General features: G+C 39.5%; 1 protein-coding gene across 9 annotated transcripts in view; it reads left to right on the forward strand.

Moving 5' to 3' along the window:
- LDB2 (LIM domain binding 2) overlaps window positions 1-20,313 on the forward strand; it is a 374,853-nt gene that overhangs the window by 313,557 nt on the left and 40,983 nt on the right. For all 9 annotated transcript variants that reach the window (XM_032984524.2, XM_032984519.2, XM_032984522.2 and 6 more), the window contains 3 exons: window positions 8,649-8,821; window positions 14,010-14,132; window positions 15,785-15,868. In XM_032984524.2, coding sequence (XP_032840415.1) covers window positions 8,649-8,821; window positions 14,010-14,132; window positions 15,785-15,868 — 380 coding nt within the window. The remainder of the gene's footprint in view (window positions 1-8,648; window positions 8,822-14,009; window positions 14,133-15,784; window positions 15,869-20,313) is intronic.

Consider the following 20,313-nt stretch of genomic DNA (forward strand, 5'->3'; position numbering starts at 1 on the left):
TTGAGAGAGATGATGGATTTAAGACTGCGTTGCAGATTATGTTTCTATGAGAATAAGGGTCATAAGGTGTGGGGAGTTAAGCTGAGGTCTCATTGCCATGAAGTTTCTGTTACTTGTTCTTGACTCAAGTGTGTTTTAGAGGATTGAAATGCTAGTTACAGACTTTTGAGAAAAGGAAATACACTGTCAACTGAATCAAAATTATACAGGCAAATCCTCACCAGGGTAAAATGTTATTAGAAAATACTTACTGAAGAAAAGGCAGAGTCCCACCTAACACAATGATTGAATTACACAGGATAGAAGAAAGTAGAGAGGGAAACCTAGACATTTACAATTTTATAAGCTTTAGTATTTTAGGTTATAGCTTTTAACTGTAGGCAATATTGCTGACAATAAAATAAATAAGATATTGCACATACCATGAAAGTAGTATAGATCAAAACAAAAACACAACAAAATGTTGGGTTCTGGATGTGGGAAGAATTCAAGTCTGTCGGTCACAGTGCTGAATCCATGTTACTCGTCCCACTTTGCAGTTTTGTTGCAAAATTGAGAACAAAGACAAAATGGTTGGAAATCTTGGAAACCTTGGATTTGCCCAGTTTCCATTATTTCCATAGTAGTTTATTAAAGATAAAACCAAAATAGTAAGGACATAGGAAGAATGTATATACGTCTGATTTTACTCCCCAAAAAGCTGTGCTTTTTTAGCAATATGGGGGTAGTACTTCCACTGCCTTCAGAACTTCATGGAGTTTAAATTCTATAATGTCTGTAGATTATACAGAAGTTTTCTGAATGTTTAAATACAATGCAGTATATTACTAGTATACTATTGTTAATAGTATAGCTGTATACTGTCATATATTATTATTACTACTACTGGTGTAATATATTTTAAATAATACATTTAAATTTATTTAATATTTAATTTGTATAAATAACTAGAAATTTCATATAAGTGGAAATTAATAATACATTATACAGTTTATTATATAAGTAGTCTAAATGATAGGAGCCCAGTCATACCCACTAGACAGGGAGAGAAAAAGGACAGGTCTGTATGTGCCAGATTCTGCCTTGGATACACGTGGGTGGTTTAATCAACATGGCCCACACGTCTCCGAGACAGAATTTGGACTTATTAGACTGCCTTTTCACTGCCTTTTATGCCATAATATCAAATCTGACAGTAGCTTTTCTTGGGAATTGACAGATTCATGTTGTTTGGGTTTGATTCCACTCACTAGACAAGGTCTTGGAAAGGTGAAGGAGCATTCCCACAAGCAGCCTGCCTTGCAGCTCTTCCAGAGAGGAGGTCATAGTACTGAAAAGCGGAGCTTTACTGTTGTCCAGCTTCATGAAGGGATCCCTCCCTCCACATCCCAGCCAGCTGGACTGTGTCTGGGAGGGAACACGCCTCGTGCTGTTTCAGTGGGACAAATTTGGTCAAATAGAAGTATAGGCAGAATAACGGCAGTGACACTATGTAACTCCGTGAAGTTTTGCTTTGTATGTACTGATTTGTTTACTTCAGTTACAAAAACATACATAAATGAATATACCAAGCTCTGGCCCATACAGATGTCAACTAGTTATGCCCAGAGATGTCAATTAGCTATTTACAGAAAGCTCAGGCTTTCTTCTGCAGTGCTCAGGAAAGCTCATTTGCAATCAATGGAAAGTCATCTCCTGGCTCCCCTAGCCCTTACATCTGGCTGAGGGAGAGTTAGTCGTAGCATCTCCATTTAATTACTGAGATCCAGCTGTGATAATCTCTCAAGGAAGAGACTTTCATGGTCTGCCTAGAGCTTTACAGGACAGCTCAACATTTTGTGTTGGGAGCCAAAAAACCCCACAGCCCCAACCAGTGGAGTTCATCAAGCCCATCTATAGCATGTTGATGAGATTATCAGCTTCAGGCTGCACCGGAGCTTCCAGACAGAACTCCTTTAAGCTATAGGCACGGGGTGGTTTTTTTCATTCTGTTGCTGATTCTGTGGAACTTTTAAAGGCTTTTTATATTTTATGTTTTTATTTGTGTCTGTTTTATTACTTATTTTATATCCTAGCTCTAATTGAAGACATAGGACTTGACAGGATTCAGAGCTGCAAAAAACAGCCTGGAAGCAATAAAACCAATATTTTTATTTCACTGATTAACACTTCCATTGTTTCATTTCTATACCAACTTGGCGCTTATCTTACATGGTGTATATGTGTATGCTAAATCCAAGTCTCTGCTCCTGAGAGCTTCTACTGTAAAAGCAACACGAGTAGTTCAGTGAGCAAGGAGGGTTTGCTGTCAAGCCTTGCTTCTGCAAAGAGGCCATGAACCTTCATTCTGTAGAGAGGGCATTGAGATTTTGACAGCCTATCTTTGGGACACAAAGGGAGGAAGTGATCTTCTATTCCTAGCCCACAAATAATACCAGTTTCCTGTGAAAGAGAAAAACATGTTTACTTTCTATTTTATTCATATCTTCCTTGGGGAAAAAAAACCCAAACCGACAGTACCATCACCACCACATGGTGTGTGGTGGTACCACAATTACACTGCAAGCCATTTTTTTATACTGGCCATAGCTACTCTGAGGCTTGTAAAAACCCTGAACTTCACGAGTTATGGCCATTGCCACCTACAGGTCAGTGGACTTTCTGGCTCAATTTGAGATGGAAAAATAATTTTAGAGTTAAACATATTCCTGAGAGAATAAAGTATTTTGCACTCAGGCAAACATATTTAAAAGGGGAAATAAATGAAAGGACAGCATGAAAATAATGATTGCTAGGATCAGGATGACAGAGGGGCACTGTGATGCATGCCCAGGCCAAAAAGCAGGAGAGTGACCTAAGTGCATCCCTCCTCAAGAGGCAGGCCTTGGGCCATTTAATATGTCAGATGATTTCATTTTTTTCTTTAGAATTCCCCAGGAATGATACTTAAGAAATTATATGTAACTGTTACTGACATATAAAACGTCTTGCCTATGTTCATAGATTGAATTAATTGATTTCTGGACCACTCATATTGGTGAGATTGCTACAAATCTACTATCTTATTTCAATTCTAAAATTGTATTTAGGTCTCTGATCCACTGGAAAGGTATGCAAAGTCACATGTAGCCAAGCCATTACAGCACTGAATAGGCTAAAGGTACGTCATTCCAGTGAATGACGGTGTTATGTTTTGTGCAGAATAGTCACTTCAGATATGCCTTTCTTATAGACATTTTCATATAAAGAACTATTACCTGTTGTTAAATCCAGCTGATCTTTGTCAGTTTGCTTTGCTATCTGGGGATTTGCCTAGCGCGAATGAAGTAAACGTTAAGGGGCAGTGCCCGTTTCTCATGGGAAATAGTACAACCTCAGATACTCAGCTAGGGATGAAGGATGCTGCCCAGGACAAAATGATAATTTAAAGCAGCATTCCAGTGATCTGAAATTATTGCCTGAATGCTGAGGGGCAGGTGAATTTTTCTTCTCATATATCCAGTACCTTACAGTGGAGGGTGTCACATTTCACACTATAAAAAGGTCTTTTCTGGGTAATATGACTGTAAGAGCCTCTTAGTATTCGTATACATGCAGGTATGAGCCTACATTTGCTTTCCTAAGCTAGAGTATTGGGTTCAGAGCCTCAGTATCTGCAGTCATGACTATTCTAATGTATTCTTGTAGGCAGATGATATAGCATCTATTATTAATATTGTTTGATAAGTCCCATTAAAAGGCCTTCTTTCTACTTATTTATAATTTCGCAAAACTTGACCCAATAAAGCTGAAATTGTTTTTGCTTTTAGCTAGTTCTTTTATATTTAAGCCAAAAGGGATTTCTTCTTTCCCCCTAAATGGAAAAAAACTTGTTTTGAACATGGTACAAAAGTCTTGCAACTTTGTTTTTCAAATGCCCAAGAATCTGTATGCTCTGGAGTAGGGTTGCTCACCTCTTCAGGAGGATTCCTTTTTGTCCTCTTTGTGAAAATCTGACTGAATTTAGCAAATTTATAAATCTTTTTTTGGGGAAAAAGGCACCTATTATCAAGTACTCAGTGCAGGCTTTACTAGAGTTTGACAGCTAGACTTTCCAAGGACTCCCTTTCCCAGGAGCATAGTAAGGCTCCTCATGGGAGCCCAGTGGGGCTATCCACATGCCAACTGCAAAGAGTAACTAGACACGTTGCAGCTCAGGGCTGTGTGGGGTCATGGACACTTACACTGCAAGTCCACAGGGAAGGCTCAGCCGGTGCTGCACTCGAGAGCAGGAAGCCCTTCCTTCTCCTGCACTGCCAGCGGATGCACCCGGGATCCAGGTGGCCCTGTGAAGGAAGCAGCTTGACCTGTATGTGGAGGAAAGAAGAGGGAAGAGGACGAAAAAAAAGAGAAGGGAAAAAAATCAGGTCAAGGTGACACTGATGTGAGAGAGGGGGGAGAAGTAGTAACTGGGAGGTAAAAGGAGAAGATGGAGGATGATTAAGTAAGGGAGAGTTGGAAGTCGATGAGAAGAACACGGGGAACAGGGAGATGTTTGGCTGGGTGGGGAGCATGGAGAGAAGAGGTCGTCTTGCTTCATCCCTGGCTGGATGAGCAGCTGAAGAAGGAAGGAGAGATGGAGTTCGTTTGAGGAAGAATCTGCTGTTAGGGGGAGCAGGGTAGAGAAGAGGGCAGAAAGAGAATCTTGGGGGGAAAAAAAGGACAAAATCAAGATCCAGAAGGAGGGCTTAGACAGCTGAGGAAGGGAGCCTGGGACAAGGAGCTGGGGCAGCCTGACTGGGTAGGAAGGGCACCGAGAAAGTGTATGTGGAACTGGCATTTTGGGGAGAGTGGAGGAGAACAAGGAGAATGCGACTAGATAGCTGGACCTGCTTAAAGTAAGGAGAATAAAGAAATCAGATGGATTTGGGTAGGGTTAGTGAGCCTCCCTGAGCAAGAGAAAAAGGGGTAGCATGCGAGGAGGGAGAAAGAAGACTGGGAGATACCGGTAGTTGAACAGTGAACTTGGAAGGTAACTGATGCAAATCAACCAACCATAAGGTGAGAAAACAGAGGATTGGACCATGGGGGTAGGTGAGCAAAGAGACTGGAGAAAGAATAAAGAGCAGCAGTTGGGTAGGAGACAGAACTGGAAAGAGATCCAGTTACAGGGAACTGCACAAGGATGTAGGCAAAAAGCCTTGCAGTAGCTGGGCAAGGATTCCCCTGAGAAGCAGGAAAGAAAACCTGCCTGAGAGCCCAACCCTGAAGCAGGGGTGCTCTCAGGGTGCTCTCAGGGCCCTGACACCAGGAAAGGAAATTACAGGTGTCTCCCCATAGTCAAACTGCTACTGCAAACATTCACTCTTGGAGCTCCTGTGGCAAAGATCTGTGTGCTGGCTCTGAGGGTGTCCATATGATGCTCCTTTAGGGAAGTGTGGTGTGGGAGGGAGGAACCTTACAAAATCGTGCACAGAGATACATTCTTAAAGTGTATTCTGTGGACTAAAAGCCAAGCTCTAAAACATGAAGGAATCCCAATGGCAGTAGCATGTAAAGCTTCATTCAGCCTTGTTGGTGCGATTAGATACTATGCCATAGCCTAATTAGACTATACTTTCCATTAGTGTCTGTGACTGCCTCTGGGGCATTGCAGACCCAAGACTAAGCTAGCATACAGCTTGCTCTGTGCTCTGTGAGGTGAGTTCACTTTACTGGTGCAAGGATGGCTAAACTACATCCCGAAGTGGCCACAGGTATCAAGTTGTCCCATAATCCTGCCTTCACATTACTTGAAGTCCTCCTAGGAAGTGGCTTTCAGCTGACTTCAGCAGAAGATACATGGTCTTGCTAAAATCCTGCTGAGATGTACAGTGGCAGACACAGATGGAGCATGTACATCCACACCTGGGCAGGTCCATCTACTGCAAAAAGGGAAGGAAAAGCACATTTGCCACATTCATATTACTATGCCCAGGAAAGGATTGTATGTATACATGCAGCAGAGCTGGGGGTGCACACACATATGTGCTTGAATACTTGTATACACAATTGTGTTTTGGAGGAGAAAAAATCAAGGAAAAGTCCTTTGCACTTAAAGTGCTCAAAGTTTGTGATGATGCCTAGACTTTACAAGAGCTATTCCACAGCCTTTTGTTGTTCTTGGAAATGCCATCTCCTGCACAGATAAGCTTTGATACTGCTATAGAGAGTTTCATGTTTATCCTAGAAATTAAATGATCTTTTTAAGCAATGAAGTGTTTCAGGAAGAGAACCAAAACCTTGAACCTGCTTCAGTCTTCAGTGGTAAGGCAACATGGTGAGCTGAGAACACGTCTGCTTCCAGGTTGCCATTAATGTTTCTTCTGGAGCTAAATATTAGCTATAATAGTCTGTGCTGGATAGTTGCACTAGCTATTTTCAATTTTACAGATAGATAGGGTCTGTATATGCATCTGTTATTGAGAATCAGGTTCCATGGGGCATATCCTTGTGTGCACCACTATTCCTCTTCTTCCTTTTGGTCCTCCACTTCATTGTTCACAGTAGCATATCCCTGTGGCAAACATAGATAATGCTTACTAGGAAAAGAAATAAGAATAAGGCATTTAATGTATTTCTAGCCTTCTTTAATGTGTTGTAGCTGTGAATACAAGGCAAAAAGCAACACCATATGACCATGCTACTTTGGGAACGGTCTATAAACTGCAGTTAAAGTAGTTTCAGGATATTTATGCAGTGCATAAGTCATGTGAATAGAGGTTTCTCACAATCAGTAGGAATGCTGGATTTTCATATCACACATTCGCTGTTTAGGATGATTAGCAGGAAATTTAATTTGCACTAATTAGCCTTAGGGGAGCAAGAAATTAACTTGATGGGTAAATTTCACCTTTTACTATATACCGTACCAACATGGAGAAATTTGAGTTAAAGCCTGAGTTGGGTCCTAGGCTCATGCTCTGGACTTCAGTTTTTCTAAATTAAATTAAAAGACTGTAGAAAATTAATATATGCATGGTGAGTGGGTGGGTTTTTTTAGGAGCTAGGTTTGTAGAATAGTCGTTCACTGTATTCATTGAATTGTCAGCCACTTCCAGAGAGCGTGGTATATTTTTGTACATTAAATTACATTAATATCTAATATTACAGAAAAAGTTTTAAGAAGTCCTAATCTTCTATGTTTGTATATTTTCATTATATAATGTGCATTATGACTACACATGCGATATTCCACATTGTAATGCACAGAGCAGAAACAGTTTTCACAGAACTACTGTGAAAACACCATACTTTTTAATTTACAACACCCACTTGCAAATACATTTTTAGGGTCAGGAGCCTTTGTTCATATGCTGACAAAATTCCTATGAAAATATTTTTTTTATAAATTACTCTCAGAAGTGTACAGCAAACGAGGGAGGCATGAATCACCACATAGTCCTAATAGCCAAATAAGAATTAGGAACTAATAATCTCTAATCTCGTCTGTTGATGGTGACTTTTCTATCTCATTCTTCCAGAACAAAGTTTAGATCGCTTGGTTTTTCCCTCTGTAAAATTGAGGCAATTTTTATGTATCCACCACTCAGAATTACTGTGGATTGATTAATGCATGCAAAGCAATGAGTCATTTGGTATGGAAGTATCAGTCTATTATAAACTGAAGTGTTCTGTCATACCAGGCTTGTGGTTGCATCCAAATTTATCTGTAAAAAAGGAGATGGAAAACATCAGTTGCATATGAGATAATTGCCTTTGATGTCAGTGCTTCTTCTAGTTTGTGCATCTGAAGTACACTCAGAAGCTCACTATTACTATTACATACTTGGAATTAGACATTGTAGTACTTACCTGAAAATGCTACTGAAGTGAGGGGTGTGACTTCAGTGAGAGTTTTGCCCCACTAAGTATTGCAGAATTGGGTACCTTGAGTCCATAGTTTGGGATTTAAGTGGTACATATAAGCTAGTTCAGACATCTGCTCAGACTTTCTAGCTTACGACGTAAATACTTCTGGTCTAAAGAGAGGTTTCAGAAACACCTGTGGGTGGTCATGTACTGTGTAACATATATCGTATTGCATTCTCAGGTCCTTCTATCCCTGGGACTGATTTCTCAGCAATAGTTCCTACTATTCAATCAAGAATATGTGCACGTGTGTTTGTGTATGTGTGGGTTGGTATATATAAATATACATGTGCCCACACGCAGACAAACATATATGCATACACAACCCCCCTATATAAATGTGCTTTGCCTTTTTGGGTGTGCGAGTATATTTCTGTAAATGCTCACCACTTGTATTTATACATTTATGAGTAATATCCAACTTTCAGTCATAATTGACACCATGTGGCTTTCTGTATAATAATTACTTTGGGACAAAAAACCTTGCAGATGGTTTCAAGAGTGACTCTAACTCACCATCAATGTAAAAAGATTAAATAAGATGAGCGGCTCCCTCTGAATGGAGTAAGCCATTTTCATTGATTTCAGTGGGAGCAGGCGCAACTTTATTTCTACAGCAGACAGAGAACATGTATTATATTCGTTAAATGAAAGTTTGATTTCATTGCACTTAAAATTATTCATGTTCTGTTAGCAAATGGTTTGAGATTTTATAACCTAGAGCATTTGCTGAATTCTGCTTTGTATTTTCCTCACAGCAATTGGAAGGACCCTCATTCCTCGTTATTTTAGCACTGTCTTTGAAGGAGGTGTAACAGACCTGTATTACATTCTCAAGCACTCAAAAGAGTCATACCACAACTCATCCATCACAGTGGACTGTGATCAATGCACCATGGTCACTCAGCATGGAAAACCCATGTTTACCAAGGTAACAGGGAAGACTCAATAAAGCATGTTGTTGGTTTTTCTTTTTCTTTTTCAGTGTGTGTAAGGGTGAAGAGTATTGGCTGTTGCATTTTTCTGGTAGACTGAGATTATTTCTAATACTGAAAACCCTTGAAGCCATTTAATTACTATTTTCTATATTCATTACGTGACTGGAAAATTCTGTGGGCATCCTCTGCAGTTCTCCCAGAAAGATTGCAAGAGAAGCACGTAATGCCACATTGCCAGAACCATCAGTTCTATGTGAATTAAATTCAACCTGCCCATCTCCTTTTCTCTGGGCTTGATTTTAAAGCAACAATGAGATTTCACATTGCTGGTACCTACCATTTGGGATGGTGTGTGTCACATTTGATACTTACCCAGTCCAAGGACTATAAATCTCTAGGAAAATAGTGATTTAATACAGTAGCTTGCTGGTCCAAAGGGCAGTGAAGTCAATGGAAGGAGTCAATTGATTTAAACATGCTCTGGATCAGTTGGTTAGTGAATATTCAATATTTGTAATTGATAGTGAATTATCTTGGCCTCTTCTGGTTCTGTAATTAAACTGAGTGACATATATTTATAAAAATCAGTACCAAAAAGGTGGAAAATACAAATTAAAACAAAAAAATTCCTTATATTAAGAAGATCAGTAAACTTATTTTCAAAATGGAAATGTCCCCCTTCATAAATCAACAGGAAATTATGATTTTCCACCTGTTCAGCTGTATGAATTTTAACCTCTGCATGGAGAAAAAGCACAAAAGGAGAAGGGGCAGCAGGAGGAGATAACTCATCCATGCTGCCCTTGGCCTGCAGGAGGTTTTAGAGTCAAAAAAGGCACCGGCTATTGACAGCATCATGACCAGGGCCCACATGGCTTCCACTGTTTCAGCACGTCTGTGAGTCCCATCCCTTCCTACGGTCATCTCTGCCATCTTCATGGCTCCTGGAGTGGGGCTCAAAGAAGAAGGAGAAGCCACTGGTGTGTGGAGCACTGATGAGCTGGGAGGTGTGTGTGTTTAATGGTGTTGTTCCAGCTCCCCCACTCCAGCCCCTGTGCCTTGCATAGGCACAAACAGAGAGAGAGGGAGATGCAAAGAGACCAGACATGCCTAGATAGCACCTCTTTGCCACTTCACTGCTCACAGGGAGTTGTGCGTGCTGGCCATGTGCAGAGGACATGACGAGGGTGTACAGGAGCTGCTTCTCTGCAAAGCTCCCTAAAGCGATTTCTGTGTCATTTCCCTTTGTGTTAGCTTTAATGCAATAGCAAATAAAGGGTTTTTTTTTGTTGGGTTTTTTTTGTTTTTTTTTTTGTTGTTGTTTTTTGAATCAGTAAATACAACATGCTTTTCTCAATCCAATTAGTTTATTTTACTTATCATGGCAACACAATACAGTGTTGTTACTTTGGAAAGGAGGCAAGTCCAGCAAGTCAAAGACAGACTAGCAGCAGGGGCCAGGCTGGGTGCACACCTTGTGTCAGGGGGCCACCATCGCTTCCCGTAGCACCATCCTGTTGTGCACAGTGAGTCTCTGTCTGCTGCAGCCCTGGCAGAGCACAGCCTGCTTCAGCCCTGACATTTCTGTTGCAGATTCCAATATAAACTTTTCTATCCCAGTAGGAAAGTTCAGGTGGGGATATGATTTGGATTCTAGGAGAAAAATCAGGGAGTTTTAATGGCTGTATGTTTAAAATATGACTGTGTTAGTAAGAGCAAATTTGAAATAAAACACAGTAGTTGGTGGAATAAGGGAGAAAATAACTTATTACTCTCTCAGAAATGTTAGAGCTGAATGTTGTCTCAGCTGTGCGTGTGTAAGTTCTACCAGAGATACCAAGGGCACAGATCCGGTAGCCAAAGGTAAACTCCTACTCTCTCAGTACTGGTGGTGGAACAAAGCAGACCTCCCATAACAAGCAGCACTCCAATGGACTGTGTAGCTCCTTAGACTGTGTCTGAATTTCACCCAGTGAAACTACCACAAGGGGTTTTTTAAATGCAAAAATATAAACTAACTATATTTGTTGATAGCTATTTCAGTTTCACAAATAACTTCTGAGCTGCACATACACTAACTTCTCATATAATGGGCTGAAACTGTTCTCATCATGTATTGAATCAGGAATCCACAGCTGCATTTTATTCATTTCAACATTTTCCTAGTTAGAGCAACTCACTGCATACTGCAGTATTAGACAAATATATAGAATGGCATTTCCAATTTTTTTCAAACAAATATGGCTAGAACATGACTAACAGTAAAAATATGAATATCCAGCTTGTCTTTAGAGGACAAGAGATCCTTGTAAAATGTCACACACATAAAAATTGTTTTATCAAGGTATAAATAAATACTATAAATACTTTAATACAGTTCAATGGCATTAATTAAATGCAGTAAAAGAGGAGACTGAAGCCCTGACTGTCATGCTTTTTTACCTGGCAGATGCTTCATTTTTCTCTCCAGGTAAAGGAAAGCTTTAGGCGTCCTCCTAAGTCTCTGTTTTCACCATGCTTACCAACATTCCAACTTTATGTGCAGGCAACTGTTTTTCTGCAGTTATCAATGTTTATATTTTTCAATCTATTGGCAGAAGCGAGCTTTGCCTTCACCACTAGAGCACCCCGGGTTTGAACCATTCCCTTCCCATGCCCAGCCATGGGGCCATCAGCTAGATTTTATAGGTGAAGCCTTTGAAACTCAGTGATTTTAATCCTTACTAACAATCTCAGGCATTTTCCAGACTTGTATAAGCTTTAGGTTTCTTTTCAAGCAACAACTCAGGTTTGAGAAATGGTAGTTAATAAAAAGGGAAGACTTCTAAAAGATGCTCAGTGTTAGGGAGGCAAGATTCTGAGCAATAAGGCACAGGACCAATGCTGGTTTTCAATAGGTGCAAGCAGTTGAAATTCCTACAATTAATAAGTGCAGTGAAGGGGTTAAAAAGCTATTGGTTAGTTTGAGAAATGTTCTTTTTTAGTTTTTTCCTGGCCTAGTCTAGAGCAACCACGTGATATACTGAATGCCTGCCAGCCTCTTTCTTGTTGATCCTCCGGAGACCATCTGTGCTGGGGGCATTGATTAGAGTGTGTCTGCTGGGATTACATCTTTTCTGTTGCCATGCCAACTAATCAGCTGATTTTGGTTACCACAGAAACAAAATGTCAGAGCTCACAGTACGGTAACATGAATTCAGCACAACAGAAAATGTTTTCTTAATTGGAGACCCTTTTGATTTTTTGGATTCTATGTAAAAGGCAGCTTTTTTTTAAAAAAAGGAGGCCCATTTAAAACAAGAACTGCACCAATTTTATTGATTAAAAGCAGAGTGTAAAATTCTGCTCTACATAGTAAATTAAATTCCTTCATAAGATGTATAAATTTTTACCACTGTATTAGGAGGAATGTGTTTCAGTTTTTCTATTAAAATTTGTTAATGCCAGTGCATAAAATAAATCTGTTAAGAGCTGTGGGGCTTTCAGCTTAAGAGAAGAAACATTTGAGAAGCCACAGGTACTGTTATAAAAAAATATTTTAAACCTGAAATATTTTCATGCTAACTGGTCAGCAGTCAGGATCTTTGGCCTTAACACAGTAACGTTAATATAAATTTTTTTTCTTCTTGTATGCATTCTTATGTGTGTGCATGTGTACCCCTGTGTAATTTCTTATCATAGTGCAAGTGATGTGAAAATCAAAATCAGGGTCAAATTACAAAATAAGTCACATTAAAAATTTGAAATCATCACTAAGGTGTGTTGAAAAGGGCAGATGAGAACCTGTTGCAAGATTCTCCTTCATAGGTCTACAGTAATATGTCTCTATAATATGCCTGTTAAAATTACCAACATGTTTTTGCAGAAGCAACCAAGAGGAAAAACTATGATGACATTAAGTGAACTGTTAACCAGAAAAGCCACGCATTGCCGAAGTGGGAGCTAGCCAAGTCCGTGTTGGGGCTTGTAAAAAGGCTCAACAGACGCAAATGAATCTAGAATGGCTACTTGTTCAATCAAATATTAATTGTATTAAAATTGAAATTGCAGAAACTTTTTCTTTTGAAAACCATTACAGCCTGTTTCCACAGTATTTCTGTGCCCTGCACTTGCAAGTTTACTTTGAATGGGAGTTGTAAGTCTAAACATCCAATTTAGAAGAAAAAAAAAAAAAATCAGTGACAGAGGTAGTTAATTTTCAGATCGAGCATCATTTACAGTACTCCATGGTATCCCTAGTCAAGATACCATACCAGGTGTAAGTTTTGCACCTTAAAGAAGAACACAGCCACAGCGTTTTTTCCACATAAAGTTGTGGACAGTTGTTTAAAAGTCCCCAGTAATTTATTTTATTTTTCATTTCCAGGTAGTACCCACTTGCTGCATTTATTCCTCCCATATTTTCTCTCCTTTCTTAGACAAGACCCCTCACAAAGCTGCGTGAGCCACTTTCTGCGGAAGGAGCTCCATTGTCCATGACTGCAACCTCTCCTCTGCTCCCCTGGCTCTCAAACCTGCCGTGGCAATGCAGCTCATACAGCCCGATGGCAGACACCCCGTCTGGCCTTCCTTGGAAGGGGGGATTAATAAAAGTAGATAAGAAATGAAAGAAAAATAAAAATGGGATAAAATGCCTCGAAAAGACAAGAACACTTGGAAAAGACAAGAAGGAAAAAAATAGGAAAAAAATCAGGTTTGGCCACAGGCATTCAGGACACTGTGTACTCCAACTGGACATGAAAGGAATGTTTATATGCCGAGCTATTGTAAGGAAAGGGCAATGTAAAACAGGTTGGGAATGACTGGTTCAGCAACTTGACATCAAGTACATGCAGTTGCACCACAGCCACCTCCACTGTGAGGTTCAGCCATTAATTAGCAGTAGCAAACTGTGAGAGAGAGAGAATGATGCAATAAATAAGATTTAGCACACACAATATTCTATGTTTGTAAAATGCTATAAAATCTATAGAATTATAAATTACTGTCTCCACAGTAAGGCCTATGAAGTCATTTTCCCACATTCATTTTTTTTCCACAAGAGAACGAAAAACAATTAATCTAGGAGAGATGAACAACAGAATACTGCTCTGATATTTTTGAATGTTGTTTAATCAGTGATACAATACCACCGAAAACAAAATTCCCGGGAATTTATTTCATGCATTTTATGTATTCTAGGTATGCACAGAAGGACGTCTTATCTTGGAGTTTACTTTTGATGATCTTATGAGAATAAAAACATGGCACTTTACTATTAGACAGTACAGAGAATTAGTCCCACGCAGCATTCTAGCCATGCATGTAAGTAATCCTTTTTTCACTTGACCTAAAGCAAAGAGATGAGATTAGGTTTATGAAGAACTCCAGCAAATTCCACACTCAAGGCAATTAACTATAAATATTTTGTTTTGCCTGCAACTATGTCCATTTACAAGTTCTTTCATCACTCCCCTGTTTCTCAGTGCTCTATTGTTGCCACTGTTGCTGTGTTTTCATATTGGTTTAGTACACAGTTTTTCTTTTAATCCCATTTGGTGATCTGTATGATTTGGGCCCCAAACCTGTTCTTATTGATACGAACTACACTAAAATCAGTGAATTTTCATCATTGTGGGTATGAATTATATTTTGTCTTTAAAAGAAACAAACTAATGTTACTGTTGCATGAGACAGAAAATAAATAATTACCATGTATTTACTTAGAAACCTTTAGAATTTTAATCCAGTTTGGTTTTGGTTTTTGTTGTTTTTTTTTTTTTTTTTCACATTTCAAGACTTTTCTTTTGTAATTGAATGAAAACACACACAATAGAACATTAAGATACTAAATATTCTAAAAGTTGAAGTCAAAATATTATAAGGTAAATCATTGCAGAGAAATAAAGGATAGAGTCTTATTGACACTGTTTTGTACTGTAGAAGACTCTGACTAGTAGTGCTCCGTACACAAAATTAATTGCAGGACTATGGTTTTATAGAGGGTAAGAACACAGGCTCAAATATGTGCCTGCATTTTGACACTGAGTTACTTAGATACCTATAGATAAAGATACATTCTTAGTGAGAAATTTTGAATAATTTAAGAAGCCTGGACTTTTTTGAAAATGCTATTACAGGCCTGAAGAAAATACCTTTCAAAACCTACCCCACCATTTCTGTCCCAGGGTTATCTTTTATTTTAGAGGGGTGATCTTCTGAACTCTTCAACAGTATCCCATTAAAGGACAACAAGGATGGCCATGAGTAACATTATGTATTTAGGGGCCTTCTGCAATTCAAAGAGTAGAAGCAGGTTAGCCAGCAACCAGCAGGCATTAATTTTAGTAATGAGATTGATGTCATTTTAAAGAGGAGGCTGGTCTCATAGGTAAAGCTCCTAGATGGGGTTAGAGAAGGACTGTAGTTGCATTTTTCCTGTTTAATTCTGGGAAAATAACTTAGATCAGAAGGGTTCTCCAGGCTGTGCTTAATACCACTTATGTGATCAGCACTGCTTAAGGTGCCTTGATGAGTTTTCTCTGCTTCAGTTTCTTATCCACAAAAAGAGAGATATGTTCTTTATTCCTGCCTTTATCTGCTTAGTCTCCTGGGACTCCCAGCCAGCAAATGGAAGGCTCAAAGTGTGCTGTGATCCCTCAGGAAGCTCTTTGGTGGGCCCCTGCTCACGTGCACCCCTGTACATGACTGGACCTCCTAGGTCTATTTTTTGAATGGGCAGGGACAGAGGAAAGATATTGGAAAACGGGCTTTACTCTGCTCCAATTTCATACTGTTTTACATTTTCCAATGCAAACAGAACTCTAGCTTATTACATAAATTTAGCACCAATGTGTAATTTTTCCATAGGAATGGCACCTCTTTTCAGAGAACCCTCCTTGCACTCCACCAAGCACATAGAGAAAAACAAATAGACAAAAAGCAAAATGAAAATTCTTTTTTCCTCTGTTGTTTAGGCACAAGACCCTCAGGTGCTGGAGCAGCTGTCCAAAAACATCACTCGAATGGGTCTGACAAACTTCACCCTCAACTACCTCAGGGTAAGCATACCATAGCTGATGATTATTGTGAGCATTTTTAAAAAGTAACTGTTAGCTTTGAGTCAAGGTGATGAGATCAGAACCTGTGTTGGTCGGGTAAGAAATGGACCTAACCCTTAATGAAGGTGAAAGAGAAATCCAGAGACTGTAATAAAAATGTAGCTGTTAATAACACACCATTTAAAAGGATAAGAATTTTATCATGGAGTCAAAGCAATGTGTGAGTAGCCCCTGTTTTTAACAGTCTTTCTTCTCAGTTTTGCATAATGGCTTTATTTTTTTGTAAGCAAGAAGTTCCTCACCATTTTTCCTCTCTGCTTCACTGTTCCTGAGAAAATGGCAGCTCATTCTTATTAAAAGCTGCCTGTCTTCTTCAACTTGTCGACCTCCCCACCTCTTCCAGGCAGAGGCAGGGCTGAGAGAAAGCTCAGCTCCAGCCCTTTTTGCAGCAGTGCCTCGAAGCAGTCCTCACTGCACTTGCCTCTGGGAGCCTGAGCTCCCTCCTCAGCCTAGCACTGAATCAAGTGTGTTTTTTATGATTAAATAATGCATTTGTTCCCATTGCTTTTTGACCCTTAAAGTGCATTCAAAGTTTGGAAGTTTATTTTTATTTTTAAGTATTCCCTGGTGTGGGCTTGCAATGCATACACTGAAATATGGGTATGTAGAGTTGATATTTCAAGGTTAATATTCAGATTTTTCTTATTTCTAGACATACCATTAATAGATAAAATGAGGCAAATTGCCCAATGATGCACCAAGCTAACTTGGCGAAGAATATCTGATTTTGTTCCTTTTAATTGTGCGAGTAATTATTCAAGACACTTGTTAAAGATAACAAGAACACTAGAAAGTGCAGTTATTTTCAGCCTAACGTAGAGCTGTACCTGACAGTCTATATTATGCACCTTGCGATGCCTTCCATATGGATGGAGTCCTATCCCTCCCAAAATGTTTTGAACTCCAGGGATGACACAGTGCAGGACTCAGGTGTGGGGTGAGATCTCTGTCACTGTATCCTCACAGCTTATAGACAGCCTGTAGTTGAACTTACTCTCCCAATACGATAAGCCGTTGCCGATTGTTGCTTCTGTGGTGTTAGTGTAAAAGTTACTGTTCAGTTTATAGGCTGAGTTGTGCAGGGCAGGTCTGCTGTAGTGTGACTGAAGAAAGAATATGACATAAAACCTCAAAGGAATAATACCTTGCATTAGAATTTTTCCACGTGCAAATTCAAGAATAGTAGGTCTATGTTGTGCATAGTGTATTCTCATGGTTAGGTTAGTCTGTGGTTTGGTACAGAGAGCAACCATTGTGCTTTGGCAACGTCCCTGTAGCCACACTGTCATCGTCTCGTGGTGAGGCATCCTAAAGCACGTCCTTCAGAAATCCCCACTAGGGATTCCTCCTCAGTCACACCAAGTTTTGCATTACACTCCTGCAGCAAACTGGGCAGCAAGTGGCTGGCCTAGGTAGGCTATTTCCATGTTTCCTTTCCAAACTGTCCTGTGGCACAAGGCATTACCCCCCGCTTTTCATGTCTTTGATCACCTTAGCATGATGAGACGCACCGGCAAGCACTTGGGCTGGCCCACGCCAGCTGTGTTACTCAGTAGCCATCCTCCACAAGGCTTGGAGGGCCATGCTGAATTTGCAGCACTGTCTCCATCACCGAGCCCTTCTGGCTCCTTTGTGGTATATTCTGTAAGTGCTAAGTGTGACAATGCAAATGAGAAAGGCAGGGTCCCTGTTAGGACGCAGCTGACATCGGGCACCCATGCTGCTCCCCCCATCAGCATCAAAAAAAAAAGCAAGAAAGGAAGGGGGGGAGAGAGAAAAAAATCCTCAGAAAAAGAAAACTGGGATCAAGATAAGCACTAGGGAGATGAGCAGTGAAGTGGAAGAGGATGAAAAGATGAATTCTTACTTTTTTTTCTTCTTCCAGACTAGTTTTGTTAGCTTAACAGACAACATTAGGTCTCTGGGTGCAAAGCTTCCTCTGTCTCCCGCTGTGGTGATTCCAAAAGGAAATCTTTTCTTTCCCAAGCCAATCTTTGCGTCTCTTTCTTGCAGTGAGGAATTGATCATTCTGCTCATTTTTTTAGATGTTGAGCTCATCTGGGAACTCGTATTACATGATATATTTCCATTTTGATATACTTCTTTCCCAATTACTTTCTTCTGTTAATTTTAACATAAAAATCTTTTCTGAACTCACGATTGTAAAATCATGCACTAAAAAATGTGGTAAATGCACTTAGGCTTAAGGTGTTTTGTTTTGTGGTTGTTTTTTTAAGTCAGCATTTTATGATATTTTCTTCAGTCTTCCCAGTGTGTAGTAATTAGCACTGTTACATGGTTTTGAATAAGGATTTGAAACTAAGCATAAAAATGATTTTCATTTTTTTTTTCTGCTGCACACAGCAAAGGCTTGTGATACTCATAAGCGAAAACTTCATTGATGGGCAGAATTAATCATTTTTATTCTCCAACATGCAAACAGCAGCAAGCTGTGCAGCAGTCTCTTTAAAGGCAGAATTTAAACCTGGATTTCAGATGGTTGTGACATAAAGGTATAACTTGTGTTTTTTATGCTCTAGACATCATAGAATGCTAAATCATTGCTAGTTGGGATCTTTGCAGTTGCTGGCATGTAAACCTCTGTTCCAGAGTGCCACATGCCTGTAGAGCCACAGCTTTGGATGCATGCCCTGGTTTGTCTATATTCACTGCAAGTAAAGCTGTCCAGCATAGAACAACATTGATTTTGTAAATCATATTTAATACAAATTTAAAATACATCTTCTTGGAGCCTGGAAATGAAATGTTTTGTCCTGTGTCATTTGCCAAATACTCTTTCTCTCTGTTTTCTCTGGCTCTGTATAAAATCATAGGCTTCCTTTCTTTCTAGTTTCCAGTTTGTTTTGTTCCAGCATAATTGATTACCTCATCAATGGGGTCAGCATACTTTGCTGTAGCTGTTGACTAGGATTTGAATAGGCTGTCTCAGAAAAAATGAGCAAAACCTTGTAGGTTTTAAATTAATATCAAGCTTTTTAAAATGTAATTTCTCATCAAGTCATCAAGTAGTAGATATTACAAACTATCAGGTAATAAGGCCAAGACCTATATCATAGTCTCGGTTGGTACGAGTCCAGGAACAAACAGGAATCCTGTATAGAGTTTGAAGATGGAGGTAACACTCAGAAGAAGTTTCCACCAAGCTGCAATAGTCTAGTTCACACATATTACCTTATTTTTTCCTATGTAATTTTTTAGTTCCTTGGCTATTTTATTTAGATCTTCAATGCATACTGTATTTGAATGCACTCTGAAAACAGCAGCTTTATACCAGCAGCAGTATTTACAGTTTGGAGCTCAAATGCTTCTTTCTGCCTTCTGTGAAATAATTTATTCTCTCAAAATTTCTGACATTATGAAAAAGCCAGCCCCTACTGTCAATTAGGCAGGACTACCTGGCCTGAGCCTTGAAATACAGTTATAACTTGCCCATCTGGTTTTCAAAATTTGCTTCTGCTTTCTTGCACAGGCTGGATTGGAGTGATTTCTTAGAGCTCTTCCCTGGGTGCAGCTACTGCATCCACCCTGTCCTGTGGTCTGTTCTGGTAGCCAGTTTATTGGTGTTAATGAAGCCAGATCTGCATCTGCCCTTTGCAAAGTGGGATCATGGTAGAGCCTTCCCGCTCTGTGTCAGGAGAGGTAACTAGGCAGGGGAATGCACACTCCCATTTCCCCTTGCATCCTGTATGGCCATATTAACCAAGGCTTATCTGAGCTAGAAATTATCCATTTTTTTTTTGTTTTCTGTAGAAACCTATAATGAAGTGTTACTGTCGCAACACAGAGGACAATATTTTCTGAATCCCCACTTTCGCTAATTTATTTCCTCACTAGACACTTTCAAATTTCTTCCGCTAGGAGGATAACATGAATTATTTAATGGGACACAATTTTCTAAAGACAATACTTACATTGTAATCAAAAGCCATTTGTATGTGTACGCATTGTGTATGCAAAATTTTCTTTTGCACATGCAAATTAGACACACAAGCGACAGCTTCCTTTAATATACAGGGAAATTTCCTTTTCTAAATATGGTTTCATTCATGGAAAGGATATGAACTCAAATCATTTGGGAGCTATTTTGTTCCTAATATGTAACAGTTTGTGGCAGCTATCTGGTCAATATTTTGCAGCTGTTTGTATATCTTCAGTGAAGAAGGGGAAAGATTACATGCAAGCGTGTTAAGGATGCAAAGTCAGGTACTCAGGGAAAAGAAGTGCTATATTTGTAGTCACCCATGCAGCATGAATTTGTTTCCTTTTGTGAATTACATTATGTCATCATCTTCTAACTGCGTCATCATGCATTGTGTTTCCCACAGACTCCCCAGTGCACGGGATGACTAGCCCTCCCTCAGTAG

The sequence above is a fragment of the Tyto alba genome, unplaced genomic scaffold, assembly GCF_018691265.1.
Source record: "Tyto alba isolate M040663 unplaced genomic scaffold, T.alba_DEE_v4.0 Super-Scaffold_6, whole genome shotgun sequence".
NCBI lineage: Eukaryota > Metazoa > Chordata > Aves > Strigiformes > Tytonidae > Tyto > Tyto alba.